Source organism: Ziziphus jujuba, chromosome 10 (genome assembly GCF_031755915.1).
Source record: "Ziziphus jujuba cultivar Dongzao chromosome 10, ASM3175591v1".
NCBI lineage: Eukaryota > Viridiplantae > Streptophyta > Magnoliopsida > Rosales > Rhamnaceae > Ziziphus > Ziziphus jujuba.
Genome location: NC_083388.1, coordinates 14,665,796 through 14,691,292, shown reverse-complemented (window position 1 = coordinate 14,691,292; position 25,497 = coordinate 14,665,796). Strand labels below are relative to the sequence as shown.

General features: G+C 33.8%; 3 protein-coding genes and 1 long non-coding RNA gene across 8 annotated transcripts; all 4 read right to left on the bottom strand.

Moving 5' to 3' along the window:
• Positions 1 to 371: 371 nt before the first annotated feature.
• LOC107411343 (uncharacterized) lies at positions 372 to 5,316 on the bottom strand. 2 transcript variants are annotated; one of them, XM_048468927.2, is made up of 8 exons: positions 4,817 to 5,310; positions 3,363 to 3,860; positions 2,920 to 3,088; positions 2,493 to 2,790; positions 1,850 to 1,922; positions 1,680 to 1,770; positions 1,218 to 1,297; positions 372 to 851 (listed from the first exon to the last, which is right to left on the bottom strand). In XM_048468927.2, exons 1-8 carry the CDS (start codon positions 4,898 to 4,900, stop codon positions 696 to 698), a joined length of 1,449 nt encoding a protein of 482 aa, XP_048324884.2. In that variant the 5' UTR covers positions 4,901 to 5,310; the 3' UTR covers positions 372 to 695. The 2 variants fall into 2 exon arrangements, with proteins under 2 accessions (XP_048324884.2, XP_048324883.2); XM_048468926.2 differs by lacking the exon at positions 1,218 to 1,297 and having other exon boundaries at positions 4,817 to 5,316.
• Positions 5,317 to 9,703: 4,387 nt separating this feature from the next.
• Positions 9,704 to 16,099, bottom strand: LOC125420831 (zinc finger CCCH domain-containing protein 24). Its single transcript, XM_048468002.2, has 14 exons — positions 15,455 to 16,099; positions 14,839 to 14,931; positions 14,399 to 14,743; positions 14,201 to 14,273; positions 13,824 to 13,956; positions 13,595 to 13,748; positions 13,134 to 13,217; positions 12,688 to 12,810; positions 12,426 to 12,599; positions 12,199 to 12,333; positions 11,428 to 11,523; positions 10,866 to 11,240; positions 10,285 to 10,328; positions 9,704 to 10,184 (listed from the first exon to the last, which is right to left on the bottom strand). The coding sequence occupies exons 1-14, from the start codon at positions 16,013 to 16,015 to the stop codon at positions 9,938 to 9,940; spliced, it is 2,637 nt and encodes an 878-aa protein (XP_048323959.1). The 5' UTR covers positions 16,016 to 16,099; the 3' UTR covers positions 9,704 to 9,937.
• Positions 16,100 to 16,635: 536 nt separating this feature from the next.
• Positions 16,636 to 20,161, bottom strand: LOC107411342 (probable E3 ubiquitin-protein ligase LOG2). Of its 4 annotated transcripts, none has more exons than XM_016018911.4 (4): positions 19,852 to 20,159; positions 18,993 to 19,457; positions 17,748 to 18,237; positions 16,636 to 17,154 (listed from the first exon to the last, which is right to left on the bottom strand). In XM_016018911.4, exons 2-4 carry the CDS (start codon positions 19,445 to 19,447, stop codon positions 17,038 to 17,040), a joined length of 1,062 nt encoding a protein of 353 aa, XP_015874397.1. In that variant the 5' UTR covers positions 19,448 to 19,457; positions 19,852 to 20,159; the 3' UTR covers positions 16,636 to 17,037. The 4 variants fall into 4 exon arrangements, with proteins under 4 accessions (XP_015874397.1, XP_024926698.1, XP_015874398.1 ...); XM_025070930.3 differs by having other exon boundaries at positions 18,993 to 19,452; XM_016018912.4 differs by having other exon boundaries at positions 17,744 to 18,237; positions 18,993 to 20,161.
• A 1,794-nt stretch (positions 20,162 to 21,955) lies between these two features.
• On the bottom strand, positions 21,956 to 25,459 carry LOC132799772 (uncharacterized). Its single transcript, XR_009634636.1, has 2 exons — positions 25,353 to 25,459; positions 21,956 to 22,282 (listed from the first exon to the last, which is right to left on the bottom strand). It is a non-coding gene; the product is annotated as an uncharacterized LOC132799772 (long non-coding RNA).
• Between the last annotated feature and the right edge of the window lie 38 nt (positions 25,460 to 25,497).

Below are 25,497 nucleotides of genomic sequence, written 5' to 3'. Positions count from 1 at the left end.
GGAACAGCTGGATGGTAATGGACTGGGCAGTTTGTAGACTTCTGCATGGTTATAAAACTATAACCGCTAATAGTCTATAGTTTTCTAAAAACTGGATCAATAGATTCATTTTTTTATATTTACCCAAAAAAAAAAAAAAACAATTCCACTCTTATCACTTTTATTTAAAAAAGACAAAATTATATAAAACAAAAAAGGCCGTTTGGATAATCTTTTTCGGATAGAAAATATGGTCTCATTGGAGTTTTGATACTGTACATTTCTTTTTAAGTTTTACTGGAAAAATTAATTATATATATTTTTAATGACAATATGACTTTTTTTTTTTTTTTTTTTGGGGGGGAATTATCCTTTTCTATTCAAACTGAAGATTAAGACATAATGAGATTGGATAAGCATTTGATTGAAAAATTTGTCTGTGTGCTACAACAAAAGCCTGTACAATGACGAAGCATACAAATAAAAGCATCTCGGTAAACAACATCTCAATTGAGGTATATTAACAAAAAATTATCGATGTCCTAACTCTTATATATATATATATATATATATATATATATTGATGAAGTTCAAGAAAACAAATCACATAAACCCAATAATAAAACCCCCAACTCAAACTCCCTCTAAAACTCCATGAGGAGACTGGAAAGCAGGCATATCCCATCTGAATTTACAGTTCCAGGGATTCGGCATTGTCATGTCGTTGCTTGTGAACTTGGGTGCTGCTCTGATGAAGCCTGCCATCTTCTTTTCCATCTCAAGAACTCCACAATTATTGAACTCCCACTCATGGCAACACCAAGCCCAGCAAATGTTGCCAGAAGAATACACAATACTGCTTGTACGTGAATCTGGAGGCCAAAAATATAATGCAAAGAAATTGAATAAAATCTAACTTCAGTATGTATTTAAATTAAATCTGTAACAAACTTCATGCTCAAGTAAGTCACAACTAAAGCTGATGTTTTCCTGCATATTCAGCAAGACATGGTTTCAGCCAATTAGAAGGAAGACATTTATATTCATTCCATGTCGAAAACCCAATATGACACAATTTCAGTGCCATAAGGATATGTAGTCAAATTTAGCTATGAAGCCTCGTATAAATAAAGTCATTTTCAAGCTTCTTTGCAAATGACATTGAAGATTTCAGCTAATTTTAGCTTCAATTCAATTAAGCAAATTAAAAGAAAAGAGTAAAGAAGAAAGCATCATACCAAGGAGTAAAATATATGTGCAAAGAGAACCACCAGAGCAAATTGAATAGATGCATAAACCCAGACAAATCTTCTCTTCACTGAACAAACAAGTTCAATAGGTTAGGGAAGTATATAAATCCTTAAGCAGAAACTTATGTCACCATTTAAGGATCATAGAAATAACGTGAGAATTAGAGCCACTTCTGTGATATGTGAACTTTTTATCTGTCCATATTTACGTACCCACGTAACTTCAAGATGTCTAATAGTAAGTTAGCATTCACAGTCGGATCGAATCAATCATGAGATTGGATGTTCCTAACCTATCATATCTGAATTCTCAACATACTAGAGTTAAATTTTTTATGCCAACTTTGTGCATGGTCATATTATATTCCAGTTCAGTCTTGATCCCAGCAAGAAAATCTTACGAAAAATTCACCCATTTGTGAAATTTATTAAGGATCTTTGTTAGCATACCCATGGTCGATGAGGTCATTGATGAGAGGAGACCAAGAACACAAGAAAATGGAAGAGATATGGCAATTGCTCCAGTACTCATTTTCCCAACCTGCACAAAGAAAATATAAATCACCAAGAACATATAATGACAGAAATGATAGATCTGGAAATGATATTTCTAATCTTACCAGAAGCTGCTCAAGGAAACAAAAGTAGGCAAGCATACTGACAATGACCAGCACAGGTACTTCTTGCCAAACCCTAATAAGTTCCAAAATAAGAAGTTTAAGTGTATGACCATTTCTTATTGACCTTTCAAAAGAAAAAAAAAAACAAGATACATAAACAACAATTAAGAAAGGATAAAAGAACACCAGAAATTATTTTTCTCTAAATCTTTGGTTGTAAATCTATAATTTCAAAAGTACTAATCACCATCTACATATTCAAGCATGAAAATTATCATGACAATATAATTTTCAAGGGAAGTTTAACTTTTGACCCTTCTTATCCTTCTCAATTTAGTAACTTGGCATTTCCAATGGAAACCTAGAATAATTGAATCTACACTCAGCATTGTTATTGCTGGGGAGTGAAATAATTATGCCAATATTGATGAATTCTGGTAAAATAGTATAGTAATGAGCAGAGTAGCACAAAATGACCCAGAATCTTTGTTTTCTTTTCTAGAGAATATATAGGTCCCAATTGCAATAAGCAATAAAATTGGTGCATGGAAGTCTTGGTTATACACAGAAAGATACAAAACCTAATCAACCTGAACACGGGGCAGCTATTTAAAATCTTAGTGAAAGACTAATATTTACTTGCCTGTATCCGTTAGGATCTGCCAGCTGAGATCTACTCAATCCAGAATTTCGAGTTCTTATACTTTGGATTCGTAAGAGAGTAACAGAAAGGTTCCGAACTTCTTGCTTGCAGACATCACAGGTCTTGTTACCTTTGATACTAAACCATTTCACAGCACATTCTTGGTGGGCCAGAGCAAGTTCACCTTTGCAGCTGCATTCCATCTTTAGAGTTTCACCCCCTTCACAAAGTTCAACCAGACAAATTCTACACACAGCTTCATCTTCACGTATGTCTTCACCATCATCATTATCATTTTCTGAATCAACAATGAGATTGTAATAAGAAATAAGTTAATGATGCAAAACAGGCCCAGGCAACTGAAGTAAAAAATAAGTGTTAATCAATGCTTGAAAAAATGCATGAAATAATTTAAACAATCAAGTACCAGCATCAACTTTTGGAGAAGCAATTGATATCACATCTCCTTCCTTCGCTCGAGGAGTGGAGGGGATAACACGAAAAAATGAATCCATCCTTCTCATGGTTTTTTCCTTATTGTTGATCACAGGGACTGAAAGTGAGCGAGATATCTGTCGAGTTTGGACCTCTTTCTTCTGAGAAGGAAATAAAACAAAAATTATTATATGTGTTTGTTAGTCCAAATAGTTAGTTGGATTAATCATGGTGACAAAATTAGAGAAATGTAGAATGAAAGCAATGTTTATTTTACTAACCTAAATCTTTCAATGAGTTTTGCAGCCTAGGAAACATATATGCTAAGTCATGACAATGTTTAACCATAACCCAATTCCACTGCCTTATTGTTATCCAACATATATTGTTAGCAAAACCATTAGTCTTCTTAAGACAAAAGTGATAAAAACTTACAACTGGATTTATAGTGCCATCTACACTTCCACCATGTGTGGATTCCGGGTTTGAATGCAAAATTGGAGTAACAGGTAGAGATGATGTCCTCTTCATCCTAGGTGTAAACAGCTTTGTAAGAGACAGTGACCTTGAGATCGTAGGCTTCTCTCGTGGCCCTGTAGTTGACCCTTCTGAAGCTGAGTTGTCAGCCTTATCAACTTCTGAAGAGCCACGATGCTTGAAGCTCAGTTTTGGAAAGAGACCTCTTATAGATGATTTGCCTGACCTGGACGAAGAGGGTCCTGGGGAACCATTAGTCCTTGCATCTGTAGAACCATGTGCCAGCGAAAAAATTACTTTCCTTGGAGTAGGACTTGGTGTTGGTGGCATCCTTATTGCAACAAAATCCTGAGAGGGCTCATCTGATGCTCTGGAAGGTATATCTAGGAATAGATTTTGCCGCTTCCAGTTATGAACATGTGGAGATTCTTCAGTTATTCCCATTGAATCTTCAACCTGAAATTGAAAGCAATTATGACCATTGAACTTAAGAATTAAGATAATCATAAGTAAATGTGATGTAAGAAGAAGACAAAAAAAGAAGCCCGTCAATTTCAATACTAGGATTAGATATTAAAAAAATAATAATAATAATAATTTCCTTTTAGATAGATACGCAAGATTGGCACGGCACCCCCATTAATATATCCCAAAGCAAAGTTTTAGTTTGTTACTTATTATATTCCTAAACGTTATGTATATATTAGGAATTCTAATCACAAGATGGCAATATGAAATTTGATATGTATCCTAAGATGAATTTCCCCTCCCCTCCTTTCTTGCCACCCTTATCATATAATACTAAAATTCGTCTCAAAGAAGATCAAAATTTATCTTAATAGAAAAAGATTCAAATTTATAAGCTTTGAGTAAGAATGATTAAGAATCAAAACTGGGAAACAGACTGAAGAAGATAACAGCTAACTGCCCAAAGAAGAAACTTCAGTATATTAAATTTCTAAATTCACTGATCAGAAAGTTTATAAGCCCCCATAGGATGATTTATGTGATGGCTGTGGTTTTACAAAAATGGTAGCTGAAAAGCCAAAAGCGTAACACTACAAACAGAAAGGGGAAAAAAAAAAGAAAAAAAGAAAGAAAGCATATAAACAAAACAATAGCCTCAAAAACACAATTCCTCACTTCTCTATATAGCTCAATAAACTAACCCCTCAAGTTGTTTCTTTTAAAATATATCTATATATATATATATATATATATATGTACATTAACAAAAAAAAAAGAAAAAAAAAACAACGTTTGAGGATCTTGGTTGGACGCCTAGGACGCATGAAAGTGAGAGAAATATAAAAAATGGAATAGAAAATGGTGAAATTAATAGAGCAAGAACGAGAGGCAAATCAATTACAGAAAAGCAAATAGGGGAAAGCACAAAAACAAAAAGAAAATACCTTAGGAACTGTAATAGCAACTGTTCCTTGAGAGGAACCCTCTTCACGTCCATCATCAGAAGCATGTTTTTCCTCATTTCTCATTTCTCTAAAACCAAAATCCCAACCAACCAAAAAAAAATCCAAAAACAAGTTATCAACTTTTAAAGCAAAAGAGAGTGTGATGCATCACCAACTCCAATCTCCATGAAAAGGATGGAAGGAAAGAGATAAGACTGAGAGTAGTGGAGAGTTGAGGAAGTTCCTTGAGAAGTAGGGAAGTGAAAGAAGTTGATAATTAATGAGAGTAAATAACGAGAATGAAGGAGTGGAAAGAAAGAGAGAAGAAGAAGAAGAAGAAGAAGAAGAAGAGGCGGTAGATGTGATTCTCATTTATTGCAAAAGTTGGTGGCAAGCATGGCCTACTGCCACTCAACCCCCCCTCTCACTCTCACTCCCCGACTCAACCATTGCGCGCGGACAAACTATCGTTATTTTCACCCGAATTTTCACTGGGTTTTGCTATATACACCTCCAGTTATAGAATTTTTCTTTTTTAAATTTAACACGCTTATTATGATGCTATAAAGCATTAATAATTCAACATCCACATCTTTATTTTAAAGTTGCGTGCAAGTATAAATTGTTTCTTCTACATACACTTGAAAACTACAAAATGACATGGTTTGTATATGCTTTTTTATTTTAACACTGTATATGACTATATATTATTCCGTTTAAATTGCATGGTCCATTCAAAATCTCGTGAGAAGTTAATCACCAATGCTAACCCAACATCTTTTAGTTTGTTTTTTATTTTTTATTTTTTTGCTTAGTAGCTGCCCCACATTTGTTCTTGTTTTGGGCGAGGACCTACTTACCAACATTTCTGTTTTATGGTTTGCCTAATATAAGACTTATAATAATAATAATGTTTCTTTAGACCAGCATAATCATGGTTGCCAATTATATCTATTATCAGTGGGATAAACTTTAATTATATACTAGCAAATTATTGTAATTTTAGTGTGTATATTATTTAACATTAAACATGATATAGTATTTTTTTTTTTTGGGAAACATGATATAGTAATCAGATATTAGATACCTAAATAATTAAAATTAGCTTTTCAGTATTATTATTTTTGGACATAATTAGCTTTTTCTTAATTCCAAGTGAGTTTTTAAGTGTGACATTAGATGTTACCTGCTGGCACTGTCTCCTTTAGCATGTTTACTTTTTTCATACAGAATTATTAGGTTGGTCATATTTATTTAACTTTTCATTCAATATTTTCGGGAAAAAAGTTTTTACTTGGGTTTCACAAGATCTCTTTGTGGCTTTCTATTTATTGACTCATAATCATTAATAGCTCCATCCCATTTTGCGAATCAAATTTATTACAATTTGGATTCTTCAATTCTCATTTGTTGTAATTTATATTCTTTAGTTTCAAATTTGAATTATAGTGCTTTTAAGAGTTTACATTAACTGTAGTTCGCCAAAATATTTAATTCAATTTAAATGCAACAAATTAAAATATTTCCAATTTAAAAATTCAAAAATGTAATTAATCCAAAATTATACAAATAATGCTCCATTTAGATTATTCAATTTTTGGTAACCATGATGGATTCTAGTAGCATTTACTGTTCAACCTATAACCATAATATTATAAATAAATATTAAAGACATAAACAAATGGGCATTGTCTTTTTTAACCCAAAAAAAAAAAAAAAGGCATTGTTTTTTATCTCATCCACCAATGCCTGCCCAGCCTAAATCCTCGAACTACCCAATTACCACCACTTGTATTTTTGCTTTTATTACGACGGCTGTCTACCTTTGCCTAAGACAGTAAAAAACAAAAACAGTCTTAAAATATCCAATTTTAATTATTCATACTTCATTCACTCCACGTTTCTAAATCTCACGATAACAAAATTAATGAGAGTATGGAAAACGGGTGAACCAAGTTTCTGTGCACCACATGGCATGGAACAGTGTGACAAAGTTAATGATTGACATATTATGTCACATAATTGACACCGCTGAAAGCCACTTCTTTTTTTATTTGATGTATTTTCACTCTTCAACATTATCTCTTTCTCTACCACATTCACGAGTCACAAACCAGCAGCTGTGGCACAAAGGAATTTTTTTTTTCTTTTTTTTTTTTGGTGTTAAAAATAAAAACAAAGAAGAGAAGGATTATCCTCCAAATTAAATGTTTTTTTAATCAAGTTTGCTAGTGCTCTTTATGTGATTTTATGTCGATCATCTATCAGCTTTTTCCATTCGGCATTTTCCGACCACATTATATAACAAAAGTATCATTTCAAACAAATCTTACAAAACAAAGACAATGAAAAAGAAAAAGAAAAGAGGAAATTAGCAGTGGCGGGTTTGGACTGGATTTGAATTGCACGTATTTATTATTTTATTTATTTTTGCTAGAAACTTGAATTGCATGTAAAAATAGAAATTTCCGGGTGTTTGAAATCTATGGTGAAGTGGCAAAAAGCAGTCAAGACTGATAAAGGCCTTTTGTTTTTTTGTGGCTTTCAGATAAAGGTGGATTTGGAGGGTTATGGATCTGTGGAAGCTTAATTGGATGTTCTTTTAAAAAATAAAATTTGGGTTCGCAATTGTATAAGAAATTAAACAATGTGTATTTATAAATTAATTTAAGGTGATTTAATAACAACTTCTTTGGTTGATGAGAAAGTGGAGAGTTTGCTTTTATATTTGCTGTCAAAAAGCCTTCAGACTACAATCTTTGCCTCATCTTATGATTAGGACATATCACCTTCTATATATGCATTCCTGGAAAGAAAAAAGAAAAAGAAGAAAAAGAAAGATCCATTATGTAAGAAAAAACGTAAAAAATTTCAATAAAAAACAGTTTGGTCTAACTAGTTCTTCTGGATGATGGAAAGTGGTGACTAAAATTGACTTCAATATTTAAAGGTAGACATTTCAAGAGGGATAGAATTTTTGGTTCTATTTATTTTCCAAAATAATAATAATAATAATAAATAAGAAAACGAGGAAATCTAGAGCTAAGTTTTATAATAGAAAGAATTATACTTTTTTCATCCCCTCCCACTAATAGTGGAGGTAGTGAAATATGGCTAATTGTTCCCTAGACAGTGGGATAGCATAAGTCAGCATAAATATAACTATGACACCACAAATCCATAAACAACTCAAAGTGGGTGTCTTTTAATTCTTCAATGGCTGCTATACCATCCAATCAACATATTGATTAAAATAATATTACATGAAAAAGATAAACCCAATGTGAGTCGAATTTAAAATCATGATCTACTTGGGCCTAATCTAATCTTTAAAGCAACCACATAAAATGATATTCCACATCGAACTCCAAATTGGTTTGATTTTGTTCTCTTTTAGTATTTTATTATATAAATAAATAATGTCTACATAAGTCTTCAGGGTCCAAGGCAGTGTGTCCACATACTACCGAGAGAGAAGACAGGGAAGCTTTTTATTAACAAAGTCATTTTAACTGTCAGTTGGGCGGGAATTCAAAAAAAGAGAAAGCAAAAGAAAGAGAGAAAGAGAACCATTCTGGAAAAGCAAAAAAAAATATTATGTTTCTGGACGGCCTGACAGCTTTAGAAAATAATGCTAACGGTGAGTTGAACACCTTATAGTTTAAAATCTATTTGGGGGGGTCCGATTGGCTTTGGTTTAAGCCGTGAGATTCTTCATAAAATCATGATCAAAAGATGTGGTGTTTTATTATTGTGATCTGGAATATGGGAGTATTTTCATTTAATAGTTTAGAGTTGGTTTGGTAGTGTTTATGTTTTTGGTTTTTTAAGAGTTTGGGTAGATTTTATATGAACAAAGTTTGCACTATTTAGAATTTAATTTTTTATTTTCGCAAGACTTAAAATAGCATGCTTATATATAAATGATATTATCCAAGAATTGAGAATAATTAATAGTTTGGAAAGATGATAGACTATTTAAACTAGAAGTATAAATGATATTATACTAAGAGTTTTGAATAATCAATAATTTAAAAAGATGATAGATTATTTAAACCAGAGAAAGATTAACGATATTTTTAAAACTAAAGATGTCAAATTATATTTAAATCAAACCTTAAAAGTGCTAAATAACTTTTAATCCTAAAAGTTCAATAATTAACTTGTGTTTTAAATGATCTTCAAATCAAAATCACTTAAAATATTAAAGGAAAAAGAAAAAAAAAATCAAAATACAAAGTCAAAAAACATTTCAAACTATGAATAATTTTGTTAAACATTTTTCTTTTTCTTATTATAAATGACTATAATATTAGTAATTTATCATTCATATTTGCTTGATTTCACAAACAAACAAACAAAAAAGAGAAAAACAGAAAATAAAAAAACGTGCGGTTGAACACGTCTTTCTCTATTACAGCTCCTTTAAACGGAGGAGATAATTCATTGTAGCGAAACGATATCACTTGGCAAAAGTAAAAATCATAACCCTTAAAATTATAATCATAGCATTACTTTGAGAACTTGTTAAGTCATTGACTAAAATTACGTGGATCTTTAAAACAAGCATATATTGCTATGTTGAACAAGTTTTTGGGCTTTACAAGTATAACACGTGGAACAAGTTCTGGGGCGTTAACATTATACTACGTTTTTGTTTTGTACAGAGGATCTCTTCAAAAAATTACTAATGTATCATGTGGTTACCATCAATATGAAGCAAGCATTGATATATATGCGTAGAGATTCTTGCGATGAACCATATTTTCTTAATAAATATAAAAAATTTATCCATAAAAATGGTTCGATAATACTTGACAATCATCTACTATAGTTGACAAAAATGGCAAAAAGATCCTGTAGGCTTCCAATTTTTAACTCTCTGAATGATAAATAAATAATTTCATAAAATCTAAGTCGAATAATTTTCAGGACCTTGATCTTCCATTTTACATAAGAGAATGACGAGCCACTCAACAATCCAGGAGGACAGGTGATGAAGGGAAAAGCCTCCGGTTATAGCAAGTTTGATACCAGAATAGTATAAACAAAATTACTATAAAAACTTCTTATAACGACAAAGATCTTTGTCAAACCAATTTTTTTCTGACTTGATCTTACCTATCTCTCAAGTAGCATCACCATTTCACAGTGCAGAGTATGTGGAAAAAGGTCAACGGCCATGGCTTTCACAGGTCTGAAAGGCTCTGAAACTGGCATAGACTTGACTCTCTGCCGTGCTAGACCAGCAGAGCTCATGTTTCTCCATCCTCTATTGCCCTTGTTCCCTCTTTCAATTTTCTCAGCAGATGGTGTACAAAGCTCTATGGCATTGGCCACTAAGCTTTCAGGATTGCAGGAAATGTAACTACACCGAACGGGCCAGAAATTAGATCAAAATAGTTCAATGAAAGTGAACCTAAGAAAAACAAAAACAGAGAGAGAGAGAGAGAGGTATGGGAACTAACACAAGCCTTCGCAGGCATGGATGAGTTCTCAAAGCTTTGATCACCTGCATTATCACAGACATGAATCATTTCAACAATATTTACTTTGTGATACCACAGATGAAAACTAAATTCATAGAAATTTGGAACTCAACAAATCCATATATGCACATCTGAATAACATATAAAGGGTAATATTGGAGTCTACAATCATAGGAAACTACTTAAGGTGCATTTGGGACTGATTCCCAAGGTTTTAAAAGCACTGAAAAGAGGATAAAATCACTTCCTATGATGCATGGTTAAAAAAAAAAAAAAAGAAGACTGATTTTTAGTGATTTTGTTTTAGACAACTCACTTCCTAGAGGGGAAGTAATTCCTCAAGAATCATTCCCAAACAGGCCCTAGAACATACACAAAAAAAGATTTAGAGTTAAATGGTATTAAAGAAAACTATTTCTCATGTGTGAGGATGTTCATATTTTTCAACCCACAAGATCTCTAAGTCAAAATGAGAATTATTTGAGCCTTTAAAATAATATGTACCATGTCACTTTGAAGAGATGTCGATAAATCTTTATTGGAACATGCTTGTTACTTACAGTGGGATGAAGTCCACCACGTGGAGGATCAACAATGGCAACAACATCTTTGAATTGTTGAATTTGAGGATTCCCACTTTCAGAAGTGTACCAGTTCTGAATTTTGCTTCCAAGATCTTGCATGCTGCTTTCTAAACTATCAGATGCAGTTTTACCATTTTCAAGTGCATGAGTTGAGCTCTCTTCAGGGTCTGGTAAGTTGCCAACTGAGGTACCTGATTTTGTTTCTGGGTTTTGTGAGTTGTCGGTTGAGATATTATTCTCTTCAGCAGTGGAAATTAATTTATCACTACTTTCAGGGATATCTAGAATCCCATTTTGTTTCTGAGACATGCTCACATACTCTTTCAACAGAGAGCCCATGACGTCTTCAGCCTGTTCCCTCATTAAATGCCAAGCACATGGATAAAAGATTAAATAAATAACTACAAGCATAGCTAACTTGAACAAATTATACAGTACTTTATTATCAACCACAGCATATGAACTTGGATTCAATTCTTTTTTCGCCCCACACTAACAAAGGAAACAATAAATTGAAGGCAACAATTCTATATCTCACCTTCCCACAAACAAATCTACAGTTTTTTATGCCATTAATTTCAGCATTTCTATGAGCATCGGAAACTGCAGAAGCATTCATTTCAATGCCGACAACCTGGCAATAATTTACAAAAATAAGTTCAATTATCTAGAGTTGAAATTAATGCAAAAATATCACATGGCACCAAAAGTTTGTAATTGCAAGAAGGATTCCAGGTAATTATGCTTTACTTGTTAACTTGAACGGGAACTTTTCATGATTTAGTTACAATAAACAGGTACGTCTTAGCAACAGCTTAGATCTATCCGATAACCCAGAAAATCTACAGCTGAGAAAGCTTTATCAACAATAAGATGTATGACCCACCAATGCTTCTATATTTTTATTTAGAGTGCCACTTTTTGTTCTCCCCTTGTTGAAACAAAGAGAATGAGGATAAGATTTTCATAGAACACATAAGGGCTGCCCAAATAAATATGACAAAGGAAAGGCAAAATTAATAGAATAAACAAAATAAATAAAAAGCATTGTTTTACTGCTCAACAGGTGATATACTGCAACACTAGTTGGCTGAGATTATGCTAATATAATAAACATTTCTTCTTCTTCTTCTTCCTGTCTGTCTTTCCAGAACCAAAGAGCTAGCCTTTTGATTGTGTTCATTACTTATGTTCTCTCTTTTGGATATCTTAATTATTTCTTGCATACCAATCTGTTTTTGTAAATATTTTTCCTACATCATAACATATATGGAACAAGAATCAAGGAAAGCAGGCAGGTGACTATTACCATACCAACACGATGAGCTAAAGTCAGCCCAATTGTCCCAGTTCCACAGCAGATATCAAATAGCAAAGTATCAGCACCCAAACCAGCCCAATCCCCAGCAAGTGAGTAGAGCTTCTCAGCAGCAAGGGTATTAACCTGCAGTACAGTTGGGGCTCAAAATATATCCAGTAACACGAGCAAAAACCATTCAACTGAGCATAAGAATTACTATAATCTGAGTTTCTTACCTGGAAAAAAGCCGTCGGGGATATACGGAATCTAAGACAGCTTACATAATCATGAATTCTTGCTTCTTCAACACTGTTGATGGCTTCCTGTTCAGGACTACAAATGGCTTTGGGAATTAAAAGTGGGCGCAATGGAATATCTGCTGGGGCCACATTTGATATTCCCTGATGATCCTGCAAAATACCATAAATTTAAATCTTAAGCATGCAACAACAGTCACATAATAACTTTGACAGAAATTTATGAACAAGGAGTTAATACCTGAACAACTATGGCTGTTAGAGGCAAGGGTGGAAAGTTTTTAGCTGCTCCTGCAGAAAAAACTTGAGACAGCTTCTCAAATTCACTAGTTATCAATGCATCATCAAATCCCAAAGTCGAAACCTGTGTTACCAAAGCATAAAGAGAAGGAAAAATTAAAAAAAAAAAAAAAAAAGGTCTATAAACCCAAAAACACTCCATTAGCTGCTCCATGGAAATGATTTGTTAACTATTTAAGAAATTACATTCCCCAATTGAAAAAGTAAATCACACTATTTTCACTCATTGATCAGTCGCATCATACCAGAAAGGCCAAATATTATTTCTCAGTTTCACTCTCCATAGCCTTGAAGATTCCAAAAATATGAAAATACATTGTCAAAACCAAATGGGTGTGCTTTGAATAAAGAACCTAGAAATTTCAGGTAAAAGTTCAGACAACTAACCTGAACCATAAGCAAGACCTCAGCAATGTTGGCTTCAAAATTTTCAGCATCACTCGCCTTCTCGGGCTTTCTTCCTTCACGGACCTTCAAAAGATAAATTATGATAAGAATATTCAGTGGAAGTACGACATAAATAACTTCTAAAATACATGTTGAAAGTGCCAATTGAGGCCTCAATGACTAAAAACTTTGCAACTGCTTTCAAGGAGGTGTCTTAAATCCTGGTTAACCAGGCAATGAAAGGAAGGAATTATGGGGACAGAAAGGATAACTCCTGCTCTGTAACCCAAGACCACTAATAGATCGAAAAAATTAATTTAGATTAATCATCTCATACAGATTAATCATTCCTTCCTAATCCAGAAGGCAACAGAAAAGCAAAAATGCTTATCATAAAATCTATTGCATGCACATCATAAATCTGTTGCATGCACAGTACACTTGAAATCATTAATGCTTACCGTCAATTGTCGCCAAAATCCAGTATTTTTAAATCTGTTCCAAACTGGTAAGCTTGAATTTTGAAGAAATTCCTGAAACATTGAAGCATATTTGCAAGCAATTCTAGAAACATTTGGGCAGTCTATAGGTTCTTCAACTGCAGTCACACCCTCCCTGCAAAAGATATTATTCTGGTAAATGGCCCAGGTGACAAAGAAACTCCTCCAAAATCTATAAAGCGCAGATTACCTAAAATTTCCAAGCATAAATCCCACAGTTATTTTTCCTTGTAGAGAATATCCAACAGAAAATTCACATTTGTTACGGTATTCATTTACAAGAGGCGATGCAAGTATACCCTCTAAATTGCATGGAAGACCACCTGCAGGTTTCATAAAAGAAAAACTTGAGCACCAAAAAATTGTCCTTTTGCTTTGAAGTACAATGACAGAAAACTGGGACAAAAAGAAGAAGAAGAAGAAGAAGCCATTGTAGATAAACAAACAAAAGTGCCAAATTTTAAGCAACCACTTATGTTATGATAAATAACAGATAGTATGATAAACATATAAATTTTGATGATATGATGCTTTATATGTTTATTTTATCGAAGATATGAGTATCACCTATTTCTCTAGACTTGAGAATCCATTCTGGAAGTGAAACACCAGTGGGACAAGCTTTACGTGCATTTCTAGTCTTAAAAAAAAAATTGTAATGGTTAAGAAATAATTGTTCAATAAAATAAAATTAAAGCAGTAAAAACAAAATTAAAAAGAAAGCTATAATAATGTCAAACAAAATAAGAAAGATGCAATACTGACGAGCTTTTTGAGAATCTGCATAATAGAGTTCTTCTTGTGCTCTAACTGATCAGCGTAAGGCATATGGGCAAGGGGTGTCACTACATCACGTGCAGTTCTTCCACTAGAGGTGAAATCATCAACTGTTGTATTCCCTTCATTAGCATCGCCTTCATTAGTATCACCATCTCCAGTCCCATTCAAAGACGCAGGTACATCTGCATTCTCCCTAGGCAATGCATCTTCTGCAGTTTTCTGCGTGTTCTGAGGGAGAGCCATTGTTGAGTAGGTCTTCTTAGAACATGATCCCCCAATGACATCTCGAACTTTTAAATTTTTGTTTCCAATAGATTGCCCATCTAGCTTCTGTGCCATGGATAAATAAAAAATAAAAAAGAAAATTCAAAAACTAATTGCAAGTACACAAAGCACCCACCATGACATTAGTGAAGCAGGCATACCTCCGTTGCCGTCTGTAACTGTTCCATGGTCTCAAAACTCACAAAACCTACAGTCATGCCTTTTTTCTTCTTCACAGATTTAAAAGCAATTCCCTGTAAAAAAGGGCAAAAAATTTACAAGTTCAAATTCAGAGTTAATAAAGCATTAGGATTCAGTACACATGAACAGGAAGTGGTAGCATGAAGCAACAGAAAAACGCAAACTAAAAACCATAATTACTATAAAAAGAAACAGTCCTCTAGGAAGAACCAAAAATACAAATTACAGATTATTGACTCTAATGCTAGCTTAAACCCCTTTTTTTATTTTTTATTTTTTTGGGTAAAAGCTAGCTTAAACTTTTAGTCCTTTACAATGGTGAACTCAATTGACTAAGATAAATATACCAGCAAAATTCAAAAAGTCTTCGCCTTGTTCTCTCTAACGCTTTACAGGCACTCATGAAATCATCAAAGTTATAATTTTCACTGTAAAGGAAAAAAAAAAAAAAAAAAATCTAAAATTGCCACATTTTCCCGATAACCAAACATAGCTAAAATGAAACCGTAATCCAAGAACTGACTCAATCAAACACGCAATAAAGCTAAACTCCCGAAAATGGGAAACCCAACTTGCCTGCTCCGTGAGAAATTCGATTAACTTATCCGACTTCCAACTTCTGGGTACATGAACCAAGCATTTGCCAAGTCCAGAGTGGGGACCACCACCTTCTTCATCAACCACAGCCTCCGTCATCATCACATCCACAGAAACCCCGCATTTCTTGCCGCCGTCCTCGTCAGATATCTTCATGGCCTTCTTCGCGCGCTCCGAGGTTGGGTCCCAGGTGTTATCGGGACGCATCCGGAGTTCCTCTTCGCCATGCGCGTAGCGGCACTCGCTACCGTGGCTACAAGACCCAGAGTCTCGCCTGAAGTAGGAGCAGAGGCTGGTCTTCCATAGAGGGTGAGTGGAACGGTCTGCTGCTGAGTCGTCCTCCCTCTTGCGCTTCTCGCCGGAATTGGTGTCGTCCATTGATGGAGGAACGGACGGTTGCTGATTGGTGGGGTTTGGTGGGGGCTCATTGGTTGAATCGTGGCCGTTCACTGGGTGGGGAATGGATGGTTGTGGTGGGTCAGGTATGGAAGGGTTTAGGGTTTCACTAATGGAGGCTTCGTAATTTGGAGATGCCGCCATTTGTGAAATGAAGAAAATAAAATAGTTTGGTTTTCAGTTACTTCGAGCAAGTGCCGTACTCTCTCAGTCGCTGTCTTCCCCAAAAATGAATGCCCGGATCCGGATCCGGATCCTCCAAACGGTCAATGATACGATCCGTATCAAAATCAAATTATTTTTGGTTTACATTCAATTTTGCCGTCCAGTAAAATAATATCACATCAAAGTATTTGTTAACTGTCATCAGACATCTCAATTTTTTATTAAAAAGAGCTTTTGACCGATAAAAAGAGTTTTAGGGCTAAAAAAAAAGTATTAAAGCTTAATCTAGCTATTTAATCTTAACATTTCACAAATGACGATAAAAATAGAACATTCTCTCTATTCATTTTTTAGTTAACCATTCTTTATCTAAAGCTTTCTCAAGCTCCCAATGCAATGCATTGGTCCAGTGTTCCAAACTCTTTTTCAAATACAACCAGCATACTTTCTTTTCTATTCATTTCAAATAGTAACCGATCTCAAAATGTTGTCCAATTGGCATCACTAATATTTAACTGCAAACGCCCTTCGAACTTGGAAGCAACAGTTTGTCATCAAGCATTGACCCAAGAAACAGTTTGCCATCAAGCATTATTAAATGACAAAAAATAAAAATAAAAATTAATATGGAAATCTTGACTGCCAATTGCCAATTAGAAATAAGAATGATACAATAAACATAGATTTCGATACTCCTGTGAACCTATAAAGACTATGAAGGGTAGCAAAGCTGGCCAGCAAGTACGTCCTTGAACATGTACAAATCGCATTTTTATGAGCAAGTAAATACCAACTCTGTCTCAGGGGGTCAACAATACAAAAACTGTATTGAACTGAAGAGAAGGTGAGGTCAAAAAGAACTTGAAAGCGATGCCATAATCCCCTTTGAAATCGAATGGTAACTCTGTTAAGTTATTAACTGGAAAACCAGGGTTGTTCCAAAGAAAAAGAGAAAAGAGTATTGTACTATAAAACATTAAGATGACAATTGTTGATCACCCTCAACTATCTGCACCACTGTTCACTTTGATTTCCAAGAGCCGCTCAACCGGTTGCCTACAGATGGGACATCTATCTGTCTGGAACCTAAGAACCTTAGCACAATCACTGCACATACACTGCACCAAAAACAAGCAAAAGTACAGAAAAAACATAAGACTTTCTGCATCCTCAGGATTATTTATGATAAAGTTGACAAATTCAAACACAACTGAAGAATATCAAGATAGACTTTTAATTATTATAGTAATTTCAATTAAAGTGCAATATTTATATTCTTTAAGGAGAGAAAAGTTAGGACACGGAGGAAGCTCTAACGGTTGGGGATACAAGACACACCCACACCTTTTCTATTTGAGGTTTTAGAATGTATTCAAAAGAGACACCGCACATCCAGAAGGAAATCAAAACATCACGTCGTACCAGTTTCCAAAATATGAATGCTTTCTGGTCATCCATATAAAAAATTGTTCATTCAAATACAGTGACACAATATTTTATGCATTCAACTAAACCAGACTAAATTCAACCACTGGACTTCTTTTGAAAGTCTGAGGAGGGAGTTAATGAGATTTTGAAGTATGGTCTCTTTGTTTCGTGGGTAATGATAAATGATTAACACAATGATGAAATTGTAAGATGAGTCAGCTTCATGCTTATTCATAACAAAAGAATAAGAAGAAGATGAGCAAGGTAATAGTGTCTTACACACCATGTGCCGGCATGGGAGAACAGTTGTGTCTCGAGGTTCTGACAAGCAAACAACGCATTCTTTCCCGGAATCATTACCACTTAAATCATCAACTGCATTCCCAATTCCATAGATCTCCTGCAGTTCGTACCTTGTCTTATTCACCCATAATATCTGTTTTATTACCCGCACTTGGTATTCACCTTTGTCCTTCTCAAAAACTGCCTGAGTGATTTGAGAATTCCCAGATGAATTTCCATCACATTCATGCTTCTCATTGGTTTGTGGGCATGCTTCAGCCTTCAACACCAGAGGATAAACTTCTCTCTCAGCCCCTCTTATTAACTCGGTCTCCTCAAATATTGAGAAATCTATACCAGTTCCAGAAGGTTGCCTGAACTTCTGACCAAGACCTTGCTGAAAAGGCACTGTGACCGATTTAAGCAGGCTCTCTTTTGTCACTATAAGGTTACAGTCTTGATCTTCTTTAGCAAAAAACATAACTGTAATGCTGTAGAAAAAATACAGAATGGAAACCATTAGAAAGGATGAATCTTTACATATATGCAAGTATATTGTTTGATATACCGACTGACCTACAGGTGGCATATGTCATATCCACCTTAGTTGAATGATTATGACAATTACAGAAAGAATCCAACTACCAAAACAAACTGCAATTTGCATAACCATTTTACTCATCTAAGCAAAGTGTTCATCATCAAGCTCAGGTCCAGCCATATAACTGATACCTTTCAAAGATGAATTACAAGACTTATAAGGCAAAGAAAACCCACGTAAACCATATTTTATACACCTATTTAAGTTTGATTTAACAAATATATAAAATCTCCAATATCTTCTACTCCTCTGCATATTTAATAATACCAACATCACAATCTCATTAGCCATACAGAAATTTCCAATTATATTACTCCATTAATGTCTAATGTCCACAGTAAAGCCTATAGGAGTCAAGCAAGGGCTAACTCTCTAGTTAAATTCCATTAGTACATCAACTCGATCAATTCAATTGTTGTTTTAAGCCATTTCAGTCAAAAACAGAATCTCACACCTCACCCATCAAGAGGCATGCTAGTATTATGAACATATGCATCCAAATCACTATCAAACAGAACATGAACCTCACAACCATTTCACCCAAATTGCAGGTGATCGAAGAAACTTGAATTCTAAATCGATAGCAAAACCACCCCACTACTACACCTGAACTCAATAATAAATGTGCAAATCCTAGCAATTTACCTTCCAGGTGCAGTGGCATCAAAAGTGAAAGCGACAAGGAAGCTTCCCGGATTCTCCTCATCTGGCTCCATTCGCAAAGTCTTTTTCTTTACATTCACATCATTTCTAATAGGCACTGCCTTCTGATGTTCAACATAGGGAGTAGTTGGAGGCAAAACAACATTACAAGGGTAGTGCGGACCAACCGTATTGGCAGGAGGACCCTGGTAGCCACCACTGGCACCATAAGGGTGTGCATATGAAGTATGTACTGCTTGTGGGTGATGGTATATAGGGTACTGGTAATATGGGGATGGATTGGGGTTTGGAGAATATTGAGACGGATATGGAGTGGTAGTAGCATAATAATATCTGTCTCCAGTAACATCTGGGTGTGGGGGTGGCTGCATCGGTGGTGGAGATGGCTGGCTACGGTGCCTCTGCCGGCCTGCGCTACTGCTCGCAGTATTTCCCATTCTCTCTATACTTTTTACAAACAATTTAAAGTTCGAAACAAAAAAGAAAAAGAAAATAAAAATCCCAATTCTATAGTCAGAAACACCCTAAGAATCCTGAATACATAACACCTTTTTGTTAGATAAGAAAATCCAAACGAGGAAAAAAAAAAAAAAAGATTATAAATTAAAAATGCGTTGTAACTACGCTGAAACTACCGCCAGGAAAAACAAAATTAGGATGGAAAAACAATTTTTGGTCTCTCTTTTGTTTTTTCCTTGTTTACCTACTAAAATTATCTCAGGAAACAAACGGATCAAATTGTTGTCAAATTTCTATCTTCTACAAAAGAAAAAAAAAGAGAAAAAAGAAAAAAAAACGAAATTCAAACGTTGAAGAAGATCAGTGAGTAACGGATACGAACCTAGGAATCACCGCGTGGAAAGTCGTTTGGATAAATCAAAATTGTAAAACGGAGAAAGAAACTATGTCGATGAGTTAACGGAGTAAATAACAGAGAATAGAAGGACAGCAATGGACATCGAATAATTTGAAAGGAAGGATCCATTTTGTTATGGAAATATAACCACCCATTCCAACCCAAGCCACCTTCCTTACCACCACCGCCATGACAAAACCCAATCTGTTAAAAGATTGCGCTTTTTGCTAACGTAACCCCAACTCCCAATCCTCTTGCCACGTCATTCCCAACCCCCTAGAATCACGCCCTCATTTCTTTTGAACTGGAGTGCGGAAAATCAAAATCACCGTTTTATAGCAAATTTTAATTAAAATATTTAATTATATTATATTTTATATTAAACGCTGTAACAATAAATATTTTAATAATAATTATTTAAAATTAGTGATCATTAATTATTAATTATAAATAATATTTTTTTACTGAAATATATTATTTTTCTTTGATAGTTTTTTTCTTTTTAATATAGAGGGGTATTCAATTAGAAATTTAATAAATTTTAAAAATTTAAAAATATTCAATTAAAATTTCGATGGAATCCATTAAAATATTAGGATATTCAAAATTCTATAAAATTTATATAAATCTTATGTTATTCAATTATGATTTTTTAAAAATCTATAAAAGTTTGTTAGTATTCAAAAAGTCATTGATTTAGAAAGATTTTACAAATTAATGGATTTGATTAGATTTTGAAACGCTAAGTATAAATACTCAAATCTTCCACAAATCCAGTCTCCATCCCACAAATTTCACCAAATTTTAAAATACAAAACATTAAATGAGACCCTGCTTTGAAATAGAACGAAAAACGAAGAACAAACGGATGAACCCAACCAGCTGGATGAACGGTTGAATGAAACTGGCGAACTGATGGCAACCAAAACAACGGTCTTTCTTGTAGGCTCTCTTCTCGTGCTTCCTTGCTTGATCTGGTTTTTTTGGTATGATTCAATTTTTCTACTTTTTTCGCATTATCCTACTATTGTTCGATAAAAATCCAAATAAATGTTGTGAAAATTTTGAATTCCAAGTGAGAAGTTTTGAGTTTAAAAAAAAAAAAAAAAAAAGAGTGAGAAGTTTTGAAGTTTCTAAGGAACGTATGTGTTACCCTATTGAAAATTTTATAGCTAGCAGTTCGATACTCCTGATTAAAAATAAATCATTGAAGAAAACATATGGTAGTGCCTGCAAGATTCCACATACTCAGTACCTGTTATCAAATGGGTACCATACCTCTGTTCTCAATCCCCCACCTTTCCACCTTCCCATAATCAGTGGTCATCCCACAGACCGACCTGCAACCAAAAAACCCATCATTAAAAAACAACCCTTTAAACCCTCAAAATCCCCCCCCCCCCCCCCCCCCAATCCAAAAAAAGCACAGAATGAATTTATTAAAAACCCTTTGAAATTTATTCAAAATTATCAAATGGGTATCTCAGAAATTCACTTACCGATTCCCCAACAAACAAAACTAGCCAGACACACAACTTTAGCCAGGAGCATAGAAACAACTGCCAGCTAGGGGTGGGCTCGGTTCGGTTCGGTTCGGTTTTGTGAACTTTTTTAAACCGAACTAGTCGGGTTGGGTACAAAACCGAACCGAACCGACCGTTACATTCAACCCAAACCGAACCGAACCGAATGAATATTTTTCGGTTTGGGTTGGGTTCACGGGTTGGGCTGGGTTGGGCTTTCTGATGGGCTTCGGCCCAAATTTTTTTATTTTTGGTTTAGGCCGGTTTGGGCCTTATGATGAGCTTCACTTTCAGCCCAATTTTTTTTATTTTTGGTTTGGACCAGTTTGGACCTCATGATGGATTTCGGTCCAAATTTTTTTATTTTTACTATTTTGAGATATGAATTTTGATACATTGAGCCAAAATTGTTAAAAATCTCTTTTAGACCTTTTTAATTATCAATCTTTAATTATATTATTATTCATGCATTATATTTTAAATTAAATATCTTTTTCAAACTATTATCTAACTTAAATAATTTTAACATACATTCACCTAAATAAAAATACTAAATAAACTAACTATTAAGCATCAAACATGTGAAATAATACAACATAAAACTATACAACTACAATACAAGTTTATAGCTATCACCTAATTATACAAATACATCATACAACAACAAATAAATTCTCCAACAAGTTTACAACCAATATTAGTTATAAAATAGAATACAACCATATTTGATATCTTAAACTTCAAAATTAACTTAGAATTTAATAAACTAACAATACATAAAAATAAAAATTATTTTAAATAGTCTTCTTCCACACACTTCATTCCACGAGCAACCACCATCAACCACAATCCCATTATCACAATATGCCATGCAAAGCCATATTCCATTCATCCTTCAACAAGCATTAAAATTACACATTAAATATTAAATGTAACTAGCAATCAATAAACTTAAGTGCAATTTAGTATATTACTAAAATATTATCTAATTTAAAAAATAATTGGAATTAACAACAAACTTACCCAGCAATCATAGATCAATTAGATGGAGGTAGATTTTGTTTTGTAACACAAGATGCTCCTAAACAAATTAAAATATAATATTAAATTAATCAATAAATACTAAAAAGACGTTGTAAATATTACTAAAAACATTTAAAAAAATATTACTAAAAACATTTAAAAAGCTCTAAAAAACATGATAAAAATAAAATTACAAATAATTAAAAAAAATTCGTACATGATTCAATAGAATCATAATATGCAACATCCTCAATTGGTACTTCAACTCTATAATCATATCTCATAGGATTTGATTTCAACCAATTTTGTGAACAAATCAAAGCCTCCACCATCTTTGGACCCAATGAACTTCGAAATGCATCAAGAATACGTCCTCCGCTACTAAATGCAGATTCAGATGCTACTGTAGAAACTGGAATGGCATATACATCTCTTGCAATTTGAGATAAAATTTGATATTTTGTGCAATTATTTTTCCACCAAGCCAAAATATCAAATTTCTCACTCTCCACATCCTCACATGGATCAAACAAAAATCTATCAACCTCATTCTTTATTTCCAATACATTTTTCTTTTTTTAAATTGTGATTCTTTCAAACGCCGACGATCATCTATACTTCCATCATCCATTGAATCCACCATCATCCCACTTTGTTGTGCTTGTATTGATTGATTATCATTAGGATTAGACACTTTAGAACTCTCATCCATAGAATCAACTTCTTTATAAAAGTCATAAAGATTATATAAAGTATCTTTCACATCCTTAGTCAAAGATTCAACCATACCACTTTCATAAGCATCCTCAAAAAGATATGATACATATTCTAGCTTATATCGTGGATCAAGCACAACGGCAATAAGTAACAACTTGTTGACATTTCCAAGTGAACCCCAATATTTCTCGAACTTTGTCAACATTTTCTTTGCCATATCAGCCATCAAATGGTTTTGACTATTACTCCATTCAACAAGTGCATTACACATCAAACTCAATTCATGAAAACATATATTAGAAGTAACAGTCAAAGAGGCACTAAATTTTAAGGTAACCTCATAAAAAGTAGCAAGAAATTTCACAAAAACCCTTGCACTATCCCAGTCTTTACTTTGAGGTGGCCCAGCTCTCTTCCTTCCAACTTCATCCTCCTCAAAATATCCAAGAAAAAAACCATCATCATCTACCATCCTATCAAAAGCTTTTTGATACTTCAAAGCCGAATTCAACATCAAATAGGTAGAATTCCACCTAGTAGACACATCCAAAATCACGGTTTCTCTAAATTCCATCTTCTCCTTGTCTACACATTCTTTAAATTTGGATAACCTTGAAGGCGATGATCGAACATATCTAATAGTATTACGAATTCCAGCAATACTATCATGAATTTCCCTTAATCCAAATGTCACAATCAAATTTACAATATGTGCAGCACAACGAACATGCAAAAACTTACCATCCAAAACATTTCCTTTCCAATAATCTAATCTTTTGTTCACAAAATTAATAGCCACATCATTTGAAGAAGCATTATCAACCGTTATTGTGAAAACCCTTTCAATACCCCATTCAATTAAACAATTTTCTATAACCTTACCAATTGTCTCACCCTTGTGATTTTGGACAATACACAAATTTATAATTCTCTTATGCAACTTCCAATCATCATCAATAAAATGAGCGGTAAGAGTCATATAATTGTTATTTTGAATGGAAGTCCATGTATCCGTCGTAAGACAAACCCTTTGCTTCCTCAATGAAAACACATTTTTCAAAATATTTTTCTCATCTAAGTACAATTGAAACACATCTCTAGAAATTGTTCTACGAGATGGAGGTTCATACTTAGGGTTCAAAGTATTACAAAACTTTCTAAACCCTTCCCCTTCAACATGGCTAAATGGCAACTCGTCTATGATGATCATTTGAGCACATGCAAGCCTACATGCCTCTTTACTAAATGTTGTACTTGCAGACACCAAATTACTACTACTACTATCGAAAGAAAGAACTTGTTGGCTTTTCTCCACTGTCCTATTAGGGTATTTCTTGCATTGGTTCATCAAATGATTCCGTAACGTACTAGTTCCACACCTCTTAGTATCACATGCATAATCTACCCCACAATATTTACATTTGCATCTAGGATTACTTGGATCACTATCTGGAATTTTTTCAAAATGTTCCCAAACCCAAGATGGAGCCCTAGAAGGTTTTCTCTTTTGTGTCTTATAAGATTTATCCGATTTTGAAGGTTGAGACTCAGCTTTCTCTGATTCATTTAGATATTCTTCCAATTCATTCATATCATACAAATCATTGTGGTCCTCATCCATCTATAACCTATTAAAAACAAAAAAAATCTATTGAAAAACATATAAAAAGAAACAAGAAAACAAAAAGTATAATAAGATTTCATGCACATCCATGTGAAAAGAATTAGTTTTACTTAATTTACTACATTAAGGTGCTTGCTGTTTTTTTTTTTTTTTTTTTGGTTATCGGTTTTCTCAAAAAAGGAAAAAAAAAAGAAAAAAAAATATGTTGACACATTAGAATCAAATCCTTCAATCGAAAAAAACAGAAAAAATGAAAAATAAATTTAGGATCAGTTTTAAAAGATTTAGGAGTAAAGTCCATATCAAATAGAAGAAAAATGTGAAGGGTTTTTAGATGCATATCCGATGACACATTTAATGGTTTGATGTTTTGATTTTGTGGATGCAATCAATATGAGATTCAAACATTGTTCATAATAACTTCATAGAAATCAAATAACACAAATTTCACTTCACAATCTCCAAACTTCACAGCAAACAATTTCACAACCTAAGCTTCACTACACTTTCCAAAACTAATTTTCACCTTCCCACTTCTAATGAACTTCAAATTTCACAAATTGATGCAAAAATAATGAGAAAAAAGTCTAATAACTTACCTCCAAATTTCTCAACCACCAAAATCAAACGGAACTTGGAATCCTATCCTTCTTGAAGTTGTATCTGAATTTCTCAACCACCAAAATCAATGAAGTTGTTCCTCTCTGCAAAAAACATGTGCAAACCATTTTAGATCTGAATTTC

Excerpts from the sequence above, each read along its gene's own strand:
- LOC107411343 (XM_048468926.2), bottom strand. The coding sequence starts at position 4,900 with ATGAGAAATGAGGAAAAACATGCTTCTGATGATGGACGTGAAGAGGGT. Across the intron at positions 3,089-3,362 it reads ATGGCACTATAAATCCAGTT|AAGAAAGAGGTCCAAACTCG; the intron begins GTAAGTTTTTAT and ends TTTCCTTCTCAG. Across the intron at positions 1,923-2,492 it reads GCAGATCCTAACGGATACAG|GGTTTGGCAAGAAGTACCTG; the intron begins GCAAGTAAATAT and ends GGAACTTATTAG.
- LOC125420831 (XM_048468002.2), bottom strand. The coding sequence starts at position 16,015 with ATGGCGGCATCTCCAAATTACGAAGCCTCCATTAGTGAAACCCTAAAC. Across the intron at positions 13,218-13,594 it reads GATTTTGGCGACAATTGACG|GTCCGTGAAGGAAGAAAGCC; the intron begins GTAAGCATTAAT and ends TATCTTTTGAAG. Across the intron at positions 12,334-12,425 it reads CCCCGACGGCTTTTTTCCAG|GTTAATACCCTTGCTGCTGA; the intron begins GTAAGAAACTCA and ends ACTGTACTGCAG.
- LOC107411342 (XM_048468003.2), bottom strand. The coding sequence starts at position 19,447 with ATGGGAAATACTGCGAGCAGTAGCGCAGGCCGGCAGAGGCACCGTAGC. Across the intron at positions 18,238-18,992 it reads GATGCCACTGCACCTGGAAG|CATTACAGTTATGTTTTTTG; the intron begins GTAAATTGCTAG and ends TTTTTTCTACAG. Across the intron at positions 17,155-17,747 it reads TTCTCCCATGCCGGCACATG|TGTATGTGCAGTGATTGTGC; the intron begins GTGTGTAAGACA and ends TTTTTGGTGCAG.